This window comes from Talpa occidentalis, unplaced genomic scaffold, assembly GCF_014898055.3.
Source record: "Talpa occidentalis isolate TD23 unplaced genomic scaffold, MPIMG_talOcc4v2.1 talOcc4.8, whole genome shotgun sequence".
NCBI classification, from domain to species: Eukaryota; Metazoa; Chordata; class Mammalia; order Eulipotyphla; family Talpidae; genus Talpa; species Talpa occidentalis.
In genome coordinates, this window is record NW_023605194.1 from 582,169 (window position 1) to 601,059 (window position 18,891).

An 18,891-nucleotide genomic window follows, 5' to 3' on the forward strand; every position below is an offset into this window, starting at 1 on the left:
GGCCGCGGTTCTGCCGGCGCGGAGGGCGCGTGTCCCCCCGCAGGGCCGGACCGCACGGCGCCCCTCGGCCTGCTCCGCCCCGGGCCCAAGGGCCCTCCCAGCTCGCTCCGGGTCGGGCTGCGCGAGGGCCGGGGGCACCCAGGCGAGGCCGGGGCGGCCGGGGCGCCTCTCGTGGCTTCAGCCCCTCCTGCAGGGGGGAGGTGAGGCGCGCGCAGAGCCGCCGGGGGTCCTGGGTGACGGGGAGGCTTGGCGCCCGAGACCCGCACCAGGACCCCACTGCCGGGGAGAGGTGGGGCCCGACCCGGGGGGCCCGCAAGGACGGCCCCGCAGGGCCCGCCGGCGCCTGTCCACACCCCTGGCGGCCTGTCCGGGGTGTGGGGTCTCCCAGCCGGCCTAGGGCGCAGGTGTGTGCGGCTCCAGACACCCCCACAGGGGCACGTCGCTGGGAGGCTCCATCCTGCAGCTGCGGCCGACCCCAGAGTGACTGTGCGGAGGCCAGGCCGGCCTCGCGGGGGCCCACGTGGTCGCCGGGGATGCGGGTCTGGCTCTCCGGCCGGCTGGCAGGTGCAGTGGGGCGTGGAGGTGCGCTGGGCACGGTGCTGGGCACGGCAGCCCCTGGACACGCCGGCGGCCACAGTCCTCAGGCTGAGAGCCGGCCCTTCCTCCCTGCAGGCCTGGGGCGGGCGCCCGCTGGGCTTTCCCCGCGGGCCTAGGGACCCCAGGCCCGGAGCGAGGGCTGGGGGCCTCTCCCCACTTCGGGCCAGTCCTGAACTGTCTGCCGCGCCCCACACCCCTAACCTTGCAAACAACGTGAATGAAAACTTACGGCGCCAAACCCCAAGTCCCGAGCTGGTGCCCGCGAGGCCAGCAGGGCCGGCCGGGAGCTGGGGCCGGCAGGGGGCTGGGGGCTGCGCCAGGCGGGGCGGGCGGCTGCCCCAGCCCTCCCGAGCCCAAGGCTGGCGGCCGCGGCTCCCCGGCCCCCACCGGGCCGCAGGCCTCCCCAGCTCCCCGGCCAAGGGCCCGGCCCATCGCCGCCGGCGGGTCTGCAGGCGGCCGCGGCTGGAAGGGCTGCTCCGGGCCGCGGGCGGAGCCAGCGGGGGATACAGGAGGCGGCCCGGGACCCTCCTCTGGCCTCGACCCCGGCAACCCCTCGCCCGCCGCGGGCAGCCGACAGCCGCGGCGCCCAGACCAGCACGTGACGGTCAACTCTAGGCCCCATAAATGAACGGGTACCCCGCAGGGCCGCGCCCCGGCCGCGCTCCCGGCCCCCGGCCCCGGCCCCGGCCCGCGCCCGCCCGGGAGTCCGCGAGCGCCGAGGCCTCTGCGCGCCCCGCGTGCCCGGAGCCGAGCCCGGAGAGGGGCGCCCCGGGAGCCGGCGGGGCGGCCCGGAGAGGCGAGGACGCGGCCTGCAGGGCGTCGCCCGACACCCCGGCCGCCCCCGCCCCCGCCCGCCGCGCAGGCCCGGCCGGACGCCCGGTGCCAGGTGCTCACCGAGGTCCCCGCGCGGCTCCGGGGGGCGCGGGTCGGCTCCGGCGCCGGCTCCGGCCCGGGAGGCTCCGGCGGCCGCTCGGCCTCGGCCGCGGCGCTGCGGCGGGCGGGGGGCGCGCGTCACCGCGGGCGGGCGCCCCAAACCAGGGCCTCCCCGCCGCTCCCGGCCGCGCCGGCGCCGCGACCCCGGCCCCGCCTCGCCTGCGCCTTCTCGGCTCATCTTCCCCGCGAGCAGGGGTGCGGGCTGGAAGTCGGGGCGCCCCGGAGCCGAAAGCCCCCGGCGGCCGCGGGGGAGGGGCGCGGGCCGGGGGCGCCTCAGCCCCGCCACTCACCGCGGCTCCTGGCAGACGCGGCGCCCCAGGCCGGCAGGCGGGGCTGACCGGGGCTCCCGCTGCTGCCCGGCCGCCGCGCGCGGGGAGGGAGCAGCGTCTGGAGCCTCCTGGGCGCGAATGAAGCCTGCGCGCCGCGGTCACACCCGGGCCGCGGACGCGGCCTCCTCCCGCGCCCCTCTGCAGTCTCCGTGGGGAGAGCACCCCAATACCCACCTCTCGGCTGGCAGGGACAGCTGGTCCAGCCCCCAGCCGGGCTGCAGGCAGAGGCGCAAATACCCTTTCATGGACAGCGCTGCCAGGAAGGCGCCACTCCCGGCACCAGCTCGCAAACCCGCAGACCCCAGAGCTCCGGGCAGGCGAGCAGGCGAGTGGGAGTAGGTCCTCAGGCGGCCTCCCCGCCCTGTCTGCACCCCCGCGCCGGCTTCGGGGAGCTGGAGCCACTGCCGGCTGCGAGGGGGCCGGGCGCCTCTCTGACAGCCTCTGCCTTCTCGGCAACAAAGCAGTGAGGCCTCGCAGTGCTGGATTTGGGGGAGGAGGCCCCCGTCTGCAGACGGTGGCAGCTCAGTGGGCAGGAAGGGGCGCGCACCCCAGGACCACTCTGTTGGGGCCTGGGGGAATCAGTTTGCTACCTGAGGTCGCCGGGCCGGTCACACCGCAGCCCCTGTGCTGAGTGTTCAGCAGGGTGGCACCAGTCCGGTTGTGGGGGGCTGAGGGCAACACTGCGAGGCCCACACAGAACCCCTGTCCCTGCTGCCAAGGCCAGCCGGTCCGTGGTCCTTTCCTTCGATGACAGGGAGGACGGCCCCCTGGGGCGCCTCTGCGGGGCGTGCCCACCCCACGCTGCTCCCAGCCCCGGCTCCTACCCCTGCAGCTGCCGGGAGGCCTAGGGCAGACAGAGACAAGCCGGTTGCCAGCAGGGCCCCGTAGCAGCCCCACAGGCTGGAGCTCGACCCCAGAAGTTCATGTCACCTGCCTGGAGGCTGGCAGGCCAAGGTCAAGGTGCTGGCAGGCGAGGACTGCGCCCAGGGCGCTTCCAGTGAGGTCTCCAAGGTTCGGATGCTCCTCCCCGCACTCGGGCTGGGAGAGCGCCTGCGGGTCCTTTTCCGAAAAACAGGAGGGGGTCCCGTTAGCCCCGGCTCTGGCTCGGGCCTTCCCGGACACGCCAGCCTCCCCTGACGCAGAGTGCGCTGGTGTGAGCGGTTGGCTCTGGGCGAGGGCTGCGGCCTGGCTCGGCCGTGTCAGCCAATGGAGCGAGCAGGTGCCCATGGGGCAGCGTGGGAGCCGGGACCTGTCGCTGCCCCACGGCTCCCGCCGGCTCAGCCCCTGACCACAGCAAGTCCGCTGCCCCCTAGGGGAGGTGCCCGCCTGGGTGACGCCGCTGCGCTGGGCCTGCACGCTATTTTTTTTTTTTAATATTTATTCTATTTATCCACGCATACAAGAGCTGGGGTGCAGGCCAAAGGTGTGGGGGTGAGAGGACTCCCCAGAGACAGAGTGGGGAGCAGGGCAGCTGGAGCCACTGAAATCCATGGCTGAGGGGAGCAGCGGGGAGACAGGAGGGGTCTGCTGCACCCCGTGGGTCACTCCCTGGCCGGGGATCAAGCTCAGGCTGCCGTGGCTGCTGTCGCAGCGTCGCGGTGCTCTGATGTGACCCCTGCGCCCCCAGGGGGGCCCTGGGCCTGGACGCATCGCTGACCTTGCCCACTTGACTCCATAGAAAGCAGCACCGGCAAGCCCAGGCCTCCACTCGAGGGAGCAGGGCGCTGCCGGGCCGGGCACCTCTGGGTCCTCTCTGCCCACGGAGGCCTTCCCTGCCCACCAGCTTCTGGCCACACTGGCCCCAGGTTTCAAGTCACTGCCCACCCGGCCCAGCTAGCGCTCCGGGGAGCCATGCCGGGGCCAAGGCAGGCCCCCAGTTCTCGGGGGACGCCGGCCCTGCTGGGAAGGGAAGCTCCCCGCCGCCCCTCCCTGCCGACCGCGCAGGCCGGGCGGTCAGAGCCGTGATCGGGCGCAGAAGCAAACTCTGGCTGTGAGGCTTTGTGGCCTGGCAGGTTCTCTGGGGACCGGAGCATCGAGGAGCTGCGGAGAGAGGGGGCCGAGGAGGTCAGTGTAAGAAAGCGGGGTGCCGCCCCAGCAGCTGCCGGGCCCCGTGGGGGTGGACGGGGAGCCCCTGCCCAGGCCCCTGGGGGAGCCCCGGGGCAGATCCGAACTGCCAAGACCGCGGGGGCTCCGGGCCAGCGCCGAGGGCCAGCGCCAGCCGTCAGCCTCCCCGCAGGACGGGACCAGCGCGTCTCCCGGGGACACTCGGCCAGCACCCCGGCCCGCCCGGCAGCAGAGCCCGGCTTCGGGGGTGTGGGTGTGGGCGGGCGGCAGCCACCGGGAGGGCGCCAGCGGCGCGGCTCCCACGGGCAAGAGCAAACACTCTTGCAAAAAGCCAGGCCAGAAAAGCTCAGCAAAGAAATGGGAAAAAAAGAATCCGCCTAGATCTACGTCTCCAGCAGCGGCTGCCCCGGCCAGGCGCTCCGCGCGGGCACCGGGCGGGCGGGGGCCTGAATCCTGGCGCGGCCCACACCTGGACGCCTCCTGGCGGGCCCCTGGAAGGGCCGCCCCCCCACCACGTGCCGGCGGACAGCGGGGTACAGACGGGTCTGAAGAAACGAGGCCTGAGAACCTGCCAAGCCGGCAACTGAGACAAAGAAAAAGCCTGAACGTGTGGAGGGAGAAAGGGCCGTACCCAGGGGCCGCTCGGGCCCGTGCAGAGGAGCCGCGAGAGGAAGTGGGAAACCCGCCTCCAAAGCTGGCGCAGCCACAGGGCGCCGGCCCCACCCGACACCTGCCCCAGCCAGACGCCGGCCCCAGCGCCGCCGGCAACTCACGGCACCGAGTTAAAGGCCACCTCGTCTGTGTTATGAGGGTCTGCTCACAGGAAGATACGGCATTTACTTATTTATTTATTTTTAAAGATTTATTTATCTATACAAGAGCTGGGGTGCAGGCCAGAGGTGTGGGGGGTGAGAGGATTCACCAGAGACAGAGCGGGGAACAGAACAGGCAGACGGACTGAAACCCACTGCTGAGGGGAGCAGCGGGGAGACGGGAGAGGTCTGCTCACCATGGGGGTTGCTCCGCAGCTGGCCGGGATCGAACCGGCACAGCAGAGGCTGGGGACAGCCTCACAGCGCTGCGCTCAACCCGCTGCGCCCCCGGGGAGGTCAAGATACAGCACTTGAAAAATGAATTAGGGCCTCCCCGGTGGCGCAGGGGTTAAGCACCGCACATGAGGCTATCAGCAGTCACTGTGGCCTGAGTTCGATCCCCGGCCAGGGAGCTACCCACACGGCGCAGCAGACCCCTCCTGACTCGCCCGCTGCTCCCCTCAGCAGTGCATTTCAGTCAATCTGCCTGTTCTGCTCCCCACTCTGTCTCTGGTGGATCCTCTCACCCCCCCACACCTCTGGCCTGCACCCCAGTTTTCATGCATAAATAAATAAATCTTTTTAAAGAAAAAGTGAATCATGTAATAACATAACCTAAAAGTATGTCAAGTACAACTAAGAAAAGCACAAGAGAACTAGAACAATCCACAACCTTGTGGCAGCAGCTAACACCCCTGCCTGCCGCGGAGACTCAGGATAAACAGGAACAGCGGAGGGGCCAGGAGGCCACCCCCAACAACCCCCGCCCCCGACCCGCCCCGTGCCGGGGAAGCCGCGCTCCACCACGCCGCCCGGGACCGTGGAGCCCAAGCAGAGCTCGCGCGAAGATCCGGCTAATTCTGCGCAAGTGTGAAAATGTTCCGACTTAAAATCACACGAGTGTGTTCTCTGGCCGAGGTGCGGTGAAGCCAGAAACCGCCACCAAAAGGCGACGAGACAGAGCCAGGTGCTGGCGGCACACACGCTCCGGACAGCGCGGCCCGGCTCGGGGCCAGGCTCAGAGAATGCTTGAAAACAAGCCGCGATGAAGACTCAGAGGCCGGACGCGCGGGGCGCGGTCGGGGCTCTCGTGGGGCCTGCACCCGCCGGGGGGCACCAGGGCAGGGAAAGCGGGGCACGGAGCAGCCCCTGGGGGCTCAGAGTGAACCAAACCTCAGCGGAATAAAGGAGCAGCTGACGCGGGGAGCACAGGCCCGGCCGTGGGGCCCACAGAGCAGAGACCAGCTCGGCCCAGAGCATCTGCCCGCTTGCTCCGAAAACAGCGAGGCCGACCGAAGAGCTCGTGCCACTGCGTTCAAGGATTTTAAATGAAATGGAGAAATTCCTGGAAATGCAGAAAATTACTCATTAAAAGAAGATTTTTAGGCGCTGAATCAGGCACAGAATCAGTCCCGAGTAGAACTTCAGCGCAGATGGTTTGTTGGCGGGTCCCGCCAGACAGGCAGCCAAGAAGAGCCAACACCCCTCAGGCCGCGCTGGGCGGGAAAGGGGGGTGACCCACGACGCTTCCCAGAGCCGAGCCCTGCACTGCGGAGTGTCCAGCATGGAGGGGGCCCAGCCATGCCCTGGCCGCTGCCCAGCCGCCGCCGCCGGCCCCCGGTCCTTGGGGGTTTGCAGGACAGGCCATGAGCCCCGTGAGGATGGAGGGCAGGACGGGCCGACCACCCGCCGAGGCTCACAGGACGCCACACTCGCCGAGCAGCCTTCTCGAGACCCCCAGGCTGAGCGCGTGCCCCGGGGGTGCGGGTGGCACGTCGTGGGGCGCTCCTCAGCCCACACGGGCAGAACTTCCGAGCACGAGGCTTTCCACCCGTGAAGTGGGCTGTCTAGAACATCGCCATCATTCTGGAAACCAAAGAGCGCATTTCTAGAGAATTCACGCAGCGAGAGAGAAACGGAAGATGAGGGGAGGGGAGTGATCCCCAGGCCCCAGCAAACCTGGGGGCGCCTGTCTGGAGGGGAGCCTGAAAGCAGAAGGACAAAGCAAGCAGAGCCCACATTCTAGAGGACAGAGAGGACGGGCCAGCGGGCAGCTACGGGGAAAGGGGAAGCGGAGGGTGGGTGACTTGGCACACAGGGAGCTCCAGGGCCGCCATCGGGGCGCTGGGCCCCGGGGAAGCCAGCAGCCGGCCGGCTCGCAGGGGAGGAGGAGCCGGACAACTCGACCGCACAGACAGACCCAGGGAGCGGGGAAAGCCGTGAAGAGGCACACCCCAAGGAGAGTGGAGCCGACACCCCCAGGGAGGCCTGGGCAGGGCCGACTTGGGTGGGGGTCAGGGGGAACCCCCGCGAGGCGATCCTTGGAGCAGCCCCGTCCGTAGCTGTCGGCTGTGGGGGCGCAGCTGACGTGTAGGTTACATCCAATATCCCAGTTGTTAAAGTGTCCGTGGAGCCTTCCACAGCAGGGGGGGCTCGTGCTGACACCCAGTCCCTCACGGCCTGGTGTTGGTCCCAAGGTCAAGGAGGGGGAGTGGCCTGCTGAGCCCCCAGCCTCTCAAGCCCCCCCACACCATCCCCCCAAGTCCCCCCGCCCCCCGCTGCAGCCACAGGGCCGAGCCACCGGGTCCGGGCGTGGCCGGCGGCTGCTGCGAGCCCGTGTCCGCGCAGGGCCAGGACCTTCAAGCACAAGTCGCGGCCGTGAGGGGTGTGGAGCCCGAGGGCCAGCGTCCAGGCGGGAGCGGGGCAGGGGGACGCTCCTCCAGGCCTCGCCTCCTTCCCATCCCCACGCCCGGCTCCTGGGTCCCGAGGACCTGCCCAGACCTCCCGGGGCACACAGGTGGGGCCCACAGGTGGGGCCCAGCTGGGCAGGGAGCCGGGTTTGAGGGGACTTCTGTGTCCCAGGTCTGGGCGGCCGGCAGGGGCCCGGGGAGCGTGTCAGGGGATCTGGGAGCTGCAGGGGCGCAGGCGGCGGCATCGCGTTTCCACAGGGCAGCAGCCAGGCCCAGGGCAGCAGCCAGGCCCAGGGCAGCAGGGCTGGGGCGCCGCGGAGAGCGTATCCGGGGCAGGGACACCCCTCGGAAGGCGAGTGCCCTGTCAGAGCCGAGACCTGATGAGGCAGGCGCCTCCCGGGGTGCAGGCCGGTGGGGTCCCCGCGGGGGGCCCGGGGAGACAGCGACCTGGGGTCAGGGGGCTGGTGACGGGAGCTGCGGCCTCCGCTGGGCGGGCTGGGTGGACAGCAGGGACGGCCAGGGTCAGGCGCTGAGCGGCCCCGGGCCCCGGGTGACTGTCCCCGGCTTTCGCGGGGGTTCTGGGCTGGTCCGACCTGCAAGTCCCCCTGGGGCGGGCCGCGGCCGCGACGGGTGGACCCGGCCGGGTGGGCGGCCACTGCTGCCCCGCGCACGCCCCGCCCCTCAGAGGCCCCGCCCCGAGGCCCCGCCCCGCGCATGCCGCGCCCAGAGGCCCCGCCCAGGGCCCCCTCCCCGCTCTTCGCCCGGCGACCGCGCACGCGCGCTCCGCGACCCCCCCCCCCCCCCCGGCTTCGGCCCCGCGCACGCGCGTCTCGCTCCTCGGGCACCGCCCCCTCCCCGCGCACGCTCCGCACGCGCCGCACGCGCCGCCGCCCCCGCGCAGGCGCAGGTGCAGGCCCCGCCCCGCGCCCCGGGGACGCCGCAGCCCGCGCCGCGCGCCGCGCAGTGAGGCTCGCGCTGACGCCGTCTCTGCCCGGCCCGGCCCGGCCCGACCCGACCCGGCCCGACCCGTCTCGGCCCGCCCCGCCCGGACCCCGGCCCGCCCCGCCCGGACCCCGGCCCAGCGCGCCCGGCGCCATGTCGCAGAGCGGGACCCCCGGGCTGCAGGAGGAGACCCTGCAGGGTGAGGCGGCCGGGCCGGGCCGGGTCGGGCCGGGCCGGGCCGGGCCGGGCCGGCGCGGGGAGGTGCGCGGCGCGGCGCGGGGACCGGGCGCGGGGCCAGGGCGGCCCGGCGGCGCCCCAGTGTCCTCGCGGGTCCCCGCGCCCGCGGCGGGGACTGGGCCCGGCCGGGCATCCCGGGCTCGGCCGCCGCGGCCCCGGCGGGGGCGCCCACGCGCGTCGCGGGCCCGGGGGGCGGCTCGGCCCGGGCGGCCCGCGGGGTCCCGGCGGCGCGGGGCGCCCCCCCGCGCGTCCGTGGCGACCCCGCGGCGCGTCCGGGGGCGGCGGGCGCCCGGCGCTATAAAAAGCAGCGGCGCGGCGCGCGCCTACGTGCGGCGGGGCACGGGCCGGGCGGGCCGGGCCGGCGCCAGGAACAGCCGCGCGCGGCGCCCGCCCTGGGCCTGACCTCGCGCCGGCGGCCGCGCCTCCCGCGCCCCGACCCGCGGGCCCCGGCCTGGTGGGGACCTGGTGGGGCCAGGCGGGCACCGCCGGGGCCGGACCCCAGAAGCCCCGCACAGCCCGCTCCAGCCGCGCCGCCGCCGGGCTCCAGTCCGCTCGCCCCGGGCGGGTCCTGCTCGGCCCGCGGGCACGCACGGGGCTCGCGTGGGGTGTCCCGACAGCCGGGAGCGCGGGGCCGCGGCGGCGGGGAGGCTGGGGGCGGCCTCCCGCTTGTCTGCTTTCGGGGTCTGCCTCCTGTGCGCACCCCGCCCCGCCCGGCAGGCGGGAGGAGCTGGAGGGGGCGCTGGTCCCCGACGTGCCGGGCAGGCGCGTGACCTGGTGGCTGCGGGCGCCCGGCGCGTCCTCCGCTCTCAGGAGGGGCTGCGCGGGCGCCGGTTAATCATCAACCCCCCTGAGGGCCGCCTGGCCGCCGGGCCCCAGGAGGCCTTCCGCAGAGCCCAGGCTGCAGGAGCGCCCCGGGGCTTCTGGGGGCGTGTCCTGGGCTCGGGAGGGGCCCCCTTGGGCCTGGGCTCAGGCGGTGGCCCATGGGACAGTGGACACAGCACCCCCCAGCCTGGTCCTGCTGCGCCGAGAGCACACGGGTGCCAGCGCCCCTGGACCTCCGCGGTGTCCTGTCTTCAGAGGGCGGGGGGGGGGGGGGGGGTGGTGTGTGGTTCTGGTGGGCCCCTGCGGGGGGGGGGGGGCGTGAGGCCCAGGGCTCTGCCCTCAGGCCGATCTTGGGGGCTGAACCGCGTGTGGAGCTGCCCTGTGGTGGTGAGCTGGTTATTGATGTGGGAGCCCCTCCCCACGCTGGGTACCCGGAAAGGCCCCCAGACTCCACCTGCGTCAGACACGCGCCACCAGGCCCGTAGCTCACTTGGGTAGACCGAGTCAGACCCAGACACCGAGGAACAGGGACTGAACCTAGAGAAATGAGTGCGGCCCTGCGTGGGGCCCATCTGGTGCTGCTTCCTGCTGCACTGCCGCCGCCTGCCCCGGGGACACCCTTGGTGGCTGCGGGCAGTGGAGGTGCAGGCATCTCGGAGTTGCTGTCAGTCGGCAGCAGGGCCTGCGTGGCCTGGGCTATTGTCCAGGGAGCCCCCGGCTGCCAGTCGGCCTCCCTCGTGCCCGAGTGACGTGCTGGGGGACCGGCCGGCAGAGGAGTGGGGCCTCCCCGGCAGCCCTGGACAGGACTGTGAGGTCATGTCCCCCTGTGGGACCTGCCTGCCAGCCCCCGGGACACACTCAGAGAAGCAGTCGCTGGTGCCCCACACCCCCAGGGAGCTGTGCCCCCGGAGGACGCGGGCACCCCAGGCGGGCCTGGCCTGGGGCTTGGGCGGTAGCAGGGCCCAGGCCGGTGCAGGTCGGCTCTGCCTGCAGGGGTGTGTGTGTGTGGGGGGGCCTGGGCCAAGGTCACTCCCTGAATCTAGAGGTCTGCATGGAGAGCGCCCGGTGGCCCGGCAGGCGGTGAACTTGGGCTCACTCAGCTGCGCGGCCCTGGGGCGTGGGTCTCACTGGCAGCTGGCCCGCGAGGCTCAGGCCGCTGTCCCCGCAGGCTCCTGGGTGGAGCTGCACTTCAGCAGCAACGGCGGCGCGCCGGCCTCGGTCTCCATCTACAACGGCGACATGGAGAAGATCCTGCTGGACGCCCAGCACGAGTCGGGCAGGAGCAGCTCCAAGAGCTCGCACTGCGACAGGTGGGTGGGGCCCGGCAGCGGGGCGCGCGAGGCGAGGGCAGGGGTGCCCGCCCAGCGGGGAGGGCGCTCACAGGCTGTGTTGTCCCTTTCTGTCGCCAAGCCCGCCTCGGTCCCAGACCCCGCAGGACACTAGCAGAGCCTTGGAGGCGGACGCCCACAGCCTGGGGGAGAAGAACAGCTCTCAGGTGAGGCGCGGCTGGCCCAGGAGCCCTCGCTGTCGGGTGGGAGCAGCGGCTGGGCGCGTCCTTCGCCGGTGTGAACACCCTGGGTGGAGGCACCCCTGGCGCAGGGCGCCTCGCCTTTGGGAGGGCCGCTGGCTGGGGCCACCCACGAGCCGGTGGAAGGTGCAGGGAAGGAAGGGGCTCCAGGGAGCCGTGATGGGGCTGGCCCTTGCCAGCCACTCATGCCCAGGCCTCCTGTGTGACCGAGCATTAGGTGCTGACTGGGCGGGCAGTGCCCACCCAGCTGTGTTTGGTGGGCCACGGACCCAGTGCAGACCTCAGCGTGACTGCCCCGGGGGGCCGCGACAGCCTGCCACGCGAGGCCCGTGGTGGCAGGACGGTGGGCTGTGCCCAGAGTTCACTGCAGGGGCGGTCTGCACAGGGCGCCCCCTAGCACCACGCAGCTGTCCCAGGATGCCCCCTGGTGGGCTCAGGGCCTCCGCGCCACTGGCCTCCTCCCAGACCCGCAGGACCTGGGTAGCCCGTCCTGGAGTATTGCCAAGATGAGAACCTTAGGTGATTTTTAAAGTGCAGCAGCAGCACGGGTGGATATAAGTTCGGGGACCTTTTGCTCCCACGCACACGAGAGCACACTGACCCTCGAGCACCTGGGCTCGGGACGGTCCCCACGGCAGCTGGAGACCCGCGCGCGTCGGGCCCCAGGCCGACTCAGCTGCGCCCACAGGCACGAGCCTCCTGCGCGCAGCTGGTACCGTGTTTTCACAAGTGACGCCCACGGGAAGGGCCCCCCGCACTGAGGGGTGCGCTCATTTACAGCGCTGGACACTCACCAGGGGAGCATGTATTGGGGGAAAACTCGGGGAAGTGGATCTGCGGCGGCCACCCATTGCCCACGGGCCCCGCACCTTCCTCCCGAGCCCACCCGCAACTCGAGGCCCGGCCTCCATGTCACCCCAGCGGCCATTCAAGGTGTTCCCGTGAGGACGCCCCGTGCCCCGCCCTGCCACGCCCTCGGCTGTGCCGGCCGCTCGGGGCCGCAGGCCTAGCAGGCTGCTCCGATGGGCGCGCTGACCCGCCTCTCCCCTAGTCCGAGGAAGACTACATCGAGAGGCGGAGAGAGGTCGAGAGCATCCTGAAGAAGAACTCAGACTGGATCTGGGATTGGTCGAGTCGGCCAGAAAACATCCCCCCCAAGTAGGTGGGCCGTGGGGGGTGGGGGGGCCTCCGCGGCGAGGGGGGCGAGGGCTCACCGTCCCCTCCCCGCAGGGAGTTCCTCTTCAAGCACCCGAAACGCGCGCCCACGCTCAGCATGAGGAACACCAGCGTGATGAAGAAAGGCGGCATCTTCTCGGCCGAGTTCCTGAAGGTGTTCCTCCCGTCTCTGCTGCTCTCCCACCTGCTGGCCATCGGGCTGGGGTGAGTGGGCTGCCCCCGCGCCCCCGGCGGGCCTCTCCCTCACCCTGGGCCTCTCTGGAGGGCACCACGTGTCCTGAGTGCGGGCACAGACCTGTGCTGTGGGGCCCCAGGGCCCCAAGGCCCGCTGCTGTGCTGGCCGGTCAACTCCCAGAGCCTGAGCAGGGCCGTCCAGCTGGCCCCTGCCCCCACCCGTGGGTGCTGGTGGTTCTTTTGGGCAGACTGGGTTATCCAAGAGCTTCTGACTTGGCTGGGTTCCGTGTGACTGCAGGACGCATATGGGCCACTGGACACAGGACGCAGAGGGCCTTGGCGTGGCCTCTACTGTCCGGGCCAGTGTGGCTGAGGTTCCCCACCTGTTAAGGGTCTGGGCAGGGGAGGCCACCCTCGGGCCCGAGCATCTGCCCCATCCAGATCTTGTCCTCCCGCCCTCTGGACCTCAGGCTGCCGGGCACAGACACCACTGTGCGGGTGGACGCTGGGCCGGGGCAGTGGCCGGTGCTCATGCCCGTGCTCTCCTGCAGGATCTACATTGGGAGGCGCCTGACGACCTCCACCAGCACCTTCTGACGCGCAGCGTGCGGCTCTCCCCGCGAGTGGGTCTGGCTCAGCCTGGCCGCGGGAGCCCCGTCTGCACCCCACCCCCCACCCCCCGCACATGCTGTGCTGCTCCCCAGAAGCGCGGGAGCAGCCGCTGATGCTCACTGGCCGTGGCCAGGCTGCGGGGCTGCAAGTACGCCGCTGGCCAGCGCGCCGGGGCCGGCAGCCGACTTCCTTTGGACGGTGCGAGATGACACCTGCGTGCCCTCGACACTGGTCGTCGTGATGTAGCATTTTAACGAAAATGATCAGTAACCTTAGTTCAGTAGAAACACTATTGTTCTGGAAGCTCAGTAGCGCCCAGCTAAGGTGGTGGGAGGGGCTCGGCCCGCACCCTGGCCGGAAGCGCAGGGCCCCAGCGCAGGTCGAGTCCAGGCTCCGGCCTGTCTGCTGCGGACGCGGCCCTGGCCACCCTCAGCCCCTGAGGCCGATCTGGCCTCTGCCCTTGTGTTCAGTTTCACGTGCTCTTGGGGTCCGCTTCATTCTAAGCAAATCTGTGTCTACTTAAAAAAACCTGGAGATAGAAACAAATAAATCTTTGCCAAATCCTGCCAAGACGACTTTCCGTGCAGTTGGAAGCTGCGGGGAGGCCTCCCCAGCCGGTTACACTGTTTGCTGTACTTGAGCCAAGAGCCAAGCCGTTGCTCTTGCTTCCCTTTTCCACTGCAACTTCAGGTGTTAAAAAAAAAATGTAACATTTTAACTTAAAAAACCTTTGACCATATTTAGATGTGGCTCCCGGGAGCAGCAGCTCAGAGCACTTTGATCTGAGTCTGTGCAGGTGCACGGGGTCACCTGCCCTGCGGCTGCCCCCACGGCCGGTGTCCTTGGCCAGGCACCCTCTGGGCCCATGGGGTCGGGTGGGCTTCCGCACCGCCCAAGGGCACCAGGCCCCTAGGGGCTCAGCAGCCTTGTAGACGAGCCATGGGTGTGGTGACCAGCTGTGCGCTGGACAGGCACCAGGGTCCTCCCTAGCTGACCTGTCCCACGTGTGACCTGACACTCGCTGTGCCAACTGGGAGGCAGGACCCCCCCTAAGGTTTTGTTTAAAATGTCAGTGTCTTTCTATTCTGAGGGCCAGGCCTGGGAAGGCAAATTCTGGCCCGCCCAGAGCTGCCACGCTGGGCCCAGGGCTTCTCCTGACCTAGAGGCCGCGCCACCCAGGCGAGGTGTGGCAGCAAAGCGAGCTGCGGGCCTGGGCAGGAACAGGGTGAAACGGGATGTGACGCGCCTGCCCGGGAGAAGAGCGGCAGGCCTCACCGGGCAGGTGGCGGGTGGGCAGGCCTCTGCTGGTGTCACCATTTCAAGCCTGTGTTGGGGGAGACCATCTCTCTGGATCCCGGCGACCACACACACAGGCTGGGCTGCGGAGCCCGTACCCGGAGGCCCTCGTGGGACCATCTGTCTCCCGCTGGACGACGGGTGTTCTGGGACCCCCAGGGGTGATCTAACACGAGGTGAACAAGCGAGTCGTCGCTGGACGGGCTGACAGCAGCAGCCCAGGAGCAGGTGGAGGAGGGTGGTGGCATCTGGGCACTAAAAGCCGTCACAAACCCTTGGCAGGAGATTTGCAGACCAGAAAATGATGCCATCAACAAGATGATGTCAAACAAGTGGAAACCAAGGCGGGCAGCCCTTGGGGACCCAGCAGAGCTGCGGGGGGAGAAGTACTTCAGGTTCAGTTTCGGTTCTAAAAGCTTTATTTCACACAGACCAGGCATACGGATGGAAAAAGCTGAGCACTGGGATCGAAGTGAGAAAGACCTAGAACCTCCTTTCACACCAGGTGCAGACACTGCAACACCGCCCACGTGTGTAACTCTTCAGGAGGAGCTCCACGTTGAGGCACCTGCCGCTTGGTTGGCCCAGCCCACACCCACACCCAGGCCCTGGGCAGTGCCAGGCGCTGTGAGCTGGAGGCCTGGCCTCGGACCACACCCACGAGCCCCGAGGACTGCAGCAGATCGCCGCCGCCAGCCCACGGACGGCTCAGGTCGCGGGCTGCGCAGTGACACAGAAGACCCGCACCCACCTGCACGCAAGCCTGGTAATTACTGCCGTCGCGGTCACGCACTCGGGTGTGATGCCCAATTCCAGAGAGTGCGCTTTTCCCAGGACCTGCCGGCGGAGCTTGTGCCGAGGTTACAGCGACCAACACGCGGCATCAGGCGGGGGCCGGGCTCTTCCTCCTGCGGAGACAACAAAGAAACCCCTTCATGGCGTCACGGGCGAGTCCCCAGGCGGCAGCTGGGCTGGAGGGCAGAACCCGGCCAAGCCCCGGAGGCCGGGGAGGGGCCAGGGGAGGCCGGGCCACTGGGTGCAGACAACAACCGGCTCGCCCGCCTGAGGTGTTGCCAGACGCATTTCTTGTTAGAAATGTCACTTTTTAAACCAGGTTACTCAAAGTTATTTGCTTCAGTGATTCTAAAATAGCCACACGGATTAAAAGGTTCTCGTCACTTCCAGCGGAGGGCGCCACAGCGCGTGATGGCTGGCGCAGCTGCCGGTGACTCACACGGAATGACCATGGACTGACGCTTTGCCCAGAGAAACTGCCAAGGCTGCCCGTGATGAGAAATTATTTTCATTAAGCTACACAAATAAGAACCTAACATTAGCAATGCCCTCTGCACAGCTTAGAAGGGCCCCAAAATCAAGATGCACACACACGAGACACACAATCACGGCACCAACATGTTTAAGTCGCCAACATCAACCTGCTTGACGGCCCCTACAGCACAGAACCGGGCTCAGGTCAGTGCGCCCCTCGGATTAGCGGGGCTGCGGGTGGGGGCTCTGGACGACCAGGCTCCGGGCAGAACTTGCAGGGGTCCAGGCGGGCCCCCGGGGGCTGTGGCATCTCCCCACACGCCCCTCCCACTCAGCCTCTGCTGTCAGGTGGGCATGGCTGCTGCAGCACCTCCCCAGTAAGTGTTCGGGTCGCCCCCCCCCCCAAACACAGCAGCCCCACAGAAGCTGGATCAGACTTTCCGTCAAGGGAGGCGGGGCGCACTCGGTGCGCTGAGACTTGACCCCTGCGCCACCAGGGAAGCGGCTGAGGACTCCTGCTCTAGGCACCATAACACAGAGGCCCCGAGGCAGCATGGCCCGAGGCACGGCACAGCACAGCCTCACAAAGACCCCAGCCGCCAGGGCAGGCAGGTTTTCACCAGTGCTTCCAGCCTCCTGGGAAAACATCGTCCAGCAAATGGCCGCGGGACAAGCAATGCCTTGAGCCTGCCTGGATGCCGCGTGCAGAAACTACCTCAAAATGGATCTGACACAAACTAGGACCTGAAATCAGAAAACTCCTGAAAGCAAACAGCAGAGCCTTGTGATCTCCGAGACGAGAGTCTCTCGGGGCAAAAGCATGGCAGACAGGAGGCGGCGGCAAGCGGAGAGCATCAAGACTGGTCATCCCTGGGCAGCTACGGTACAGCTAAGGTGAGGTAACGCACAGGGTGGGAGAGATGTTCCTAAGTGAGGGAAGGATCTAGTATCCGGAATATGTAAAGAACACAGTGTCTTTTAAAAACTAAATGAGAGAAGAATTAGATGTCCAACATCCAACAACCACCACCGAGGCCCCGGGGAATTGGCAGCTGCACCCACCATGCCCTGCCCTCCCCAGCATGTAGCAATTCAAAACAGCTAACAGAGGCAGTGGCCCCACATCCTGGGGTGCTGGAAGCACATCACACGTGAGCAAGGATGCCTGCGGCAGGCACCCCAAGTCTACGCCAGGGCACAGGCCACCTGCAGCCCCCACCCTGGTGTATCCAGGTCCACGCTCATCTCCCCCTGGGGTCGAAAGGCTAAGCTCCAGCCTCACCCAGTCAAGAGCAGCCGCTCCTCCAGGCCCAGCCCTCTGGCCAGTGCCACCCTCCCAGGGCACCCACCTCGGCCACCACCGCCCGGCTGCATCCACCGTGAGTCTGTGTCCAACGCAGGGCACGACAGAGAGGCTGAAAGAGGCGCCCTCTTCTCACTCCCCACTCCCACAGCAGTGCTCCCCAGCAGCCGACTCAGACACCGGCAGAGACTGGGCCTGGGGTGTGTTCGTGCTTATGGAGATGGGCTGGTCCTCCCGGAAGAAATAACTCTCACCTCTTAAGTCAGAGACATGCCAACAGGTAACACATCAGGTAAGCGATGAAAGGATCAGGTGGACAACAACAGTCAGCTTTGGCAACTTGAAGCACAACCCGGCCCAGCGCACTCTTTAGAGCAGTTGGTGCGACAGGTACCCTCGCTGGACCTGCAGCCAGCAACTGCTCCCCGCAGCTTTCCCGGCCACACTTACTACGCATGTGGAGTCAACACTTCCCGGGAGCTCACCCACCAAACACTGAATCAAATGCCAGCCAGAGGCCCCAGGAAGAAAGCATCCCCCCACCCCTTTCGCCCCCTGCTGTCCGAGTTTGGCCAGGGGCACCAGGTGGTGCTTCCAACTGTGACCGGGGCAGGAGTCTGTTGCCAGGACCCGGTTGGGGAGCAACAGGACGACCCACCACGGGAAAAGACAGAGCATCCGGGAGAGGAGGATCACCGTCCAGGGCTCTCAGCCAAATGCTGACCGGGAAAGCATCCCTCTGGGCTCTGCTGCCTGCCAGCAGGGTCAGCCTTAGGGGGGAGAGGTAAGCTTCCCCTGGACACCACTCAGGCCCGGCATGCTGGAGGCAAAGGGCCACCCCAGAACTCCACTAGGTCACCATTATGGCCCCCCCAGAAAGCAACCCAAGGACCCAGGGTCCAGTCCCTTTATGAAGATGAAGCTGAGACCCACAGACCGCCCAGGCCACCTGGCCTGCAGCCCCGGCACAGGGAAGGGCCTGGCCAGCACCTTCCAGGCGGCCCGAGCAGTGGCCTGGTCCTTAGAAACCCTCCACCGCCCTCCCGGGCCGGCCGCACACCCCGCCCCCGCCCCCGGCCCCGCACTCACCTTCCGCACGCCCGGGTCGTGGATCCTTGACCTGCGAGAAGCACCACCCGGAGCCGCCGCCGGCCCTGCGAACACACCTGCGTGAGGCCCGCGCGGCCGCGCCCCCGCCCCTGGCCCCCACTCCTGCCCAGCCCCGCGCCCCGCACCCCGGCTCCTGCCCCAGCCCCGCGCCCCCGCCCCAGCCCCGCGCCCCTGCCCCGCGCCCCTGCCCCGCTCCCGCCCCTGCCCCCCGCGCCCCTGCCCCGCGCCCCTGTCCCCCGGCTCCTGCCCCTGCCCCCCGCGCCCCTGCCCCGCGCCCCTGTCCCCCGGCTCCTGCCCCTGCCCCCCGCGCCCCTGCCCCAGCCCCGCGCCCCTGCCCCCCGCGCCCCTGCCCCCCGGCTCCTGCCCCAGCCCCGCGCCCCTGCCCCCCGCGCCCCTGCCCCCCGGCTCCTGCCCCAGCCCCGCGCCCCTGCCCCGCACCCCTGCCCCAGCCCCGCGCCCCTGCCCCCCGGCCCGACTCTGCCCCTGGCCCGCCCGCCCCGCGCCTAGTCCCTGCGCGCCCCTGCCCCGCCCGGAGCGCCGGCCCGCGCCCCGGGGCCCTCACCTGCCATGGCCCGCGGAGGCAGGAGGCGGCCCCGAGCAGCCCGCCGAGGCCTCAGCCCGCCGCCGCCTGAGGGACAGCGCCCTCTCTTCAAAATGGCGCCCCACGCCGCGGCCCCGCTCGATGACGTCACCCGCTTTCTGCGCCGCCGCGGGAGGGGGTGGGGTTACCCGGAGGCTCGGGGTGGGGCACGCCCCGCGCCGACTGCGCCTGCGCCAACCGCCGCGGGTCACGCCCACTGACTCGACCGGTTCCTCTGCGGGCAGGTGCGCTTCCGGGAGGCCGGCGGGGCGGGGCGGGGCGGGGGCGGGGATTAAGGGAGGCCCCGCCCTGTCCCGACCATCGGCCAATGGGAGCGCGGTCCTCGGGGACCAGCCAATGGCGGGCGCGCTCGGCGCCTGGACGGGCCGCACCTGTTCGGGCTGACACCTGGGCGGG

The 18,891-nt window shown here is 69.7% G+C and overlaps 1 protein-coding gene and 1 long non-coding RNA gene across 2 annotated transcripts; one reads left to right on the top strand and one right to left on the bottom strand.

The window, feature by feature from the left end:
* Positions 1-8,491: 8,491 nt before the first annotated feature.
* Positions 8,492-13,710, top strand: BNIP3 (BCL2 interacting protein 3). The gene is made up of 6 exons (XM_037496089.2): positions 8,492-8,566; positions 10,595-10,736; positions 10,837-10,921; positions 12,006-12,112; positions 12,185-12,334; positions 12,856-13,710. The coding sequence occupies exons 1-6, from the start codon at positions 8,521-8,523 to the stop codon at positions 12,899-12,901; spliced, it is 576 nt and encodes a 191-aa protein (XP_037351986.1). The 5' UTR covers positions 8,492-8,520; the 3' UTR covers positions 12,902-13,710.
* On the bottom strand, positions 13,063-18,494 carry LOC129144968 (uncharacterized). Its single transcript, XR_008549867.1, has 3 exons — positions 18,457-18,494; positions 17,874-17,938; positions 13,063-15,120 (listed from the first exon to the last, which is right to left on the bottom strand). It is a non-coding gene; the product is annotated as an uncharacterized LOC129144968 (long non-coding RNA).
* Between the last annotated feature and the right edge of the window lie 397 nt (positions 18,495-18,891).

What these genes read in the sequence shown, in the direction of transcription:
- BNIP3 (XM_037496089.2), top strand. Translation starts at nt 8,521, where the DNA reads ATGTCGCAGAGCGGGACCCCCGGGCTGCAGGAGGAGACCCTGCAGG. An exon ending in GCAGGAGGAGACCCTGCAGG is followed by an intron (nt 8,567 to 10,594) that starts GTGAGGCGGCCG and finishes CTGTCCCCGCAG; the next exon opens with GCTCCTGGGTGGAGCTGCAC. An exon ending in GGGAGAAGAACAGCTCTCAG is followed by an intron (nt 10,922 to 12,005) that starts GTGAGGCGCGGC and finishes CCTCTCCCCTAG; the next exon opens with TCCGAGGAAGACTACATCGA.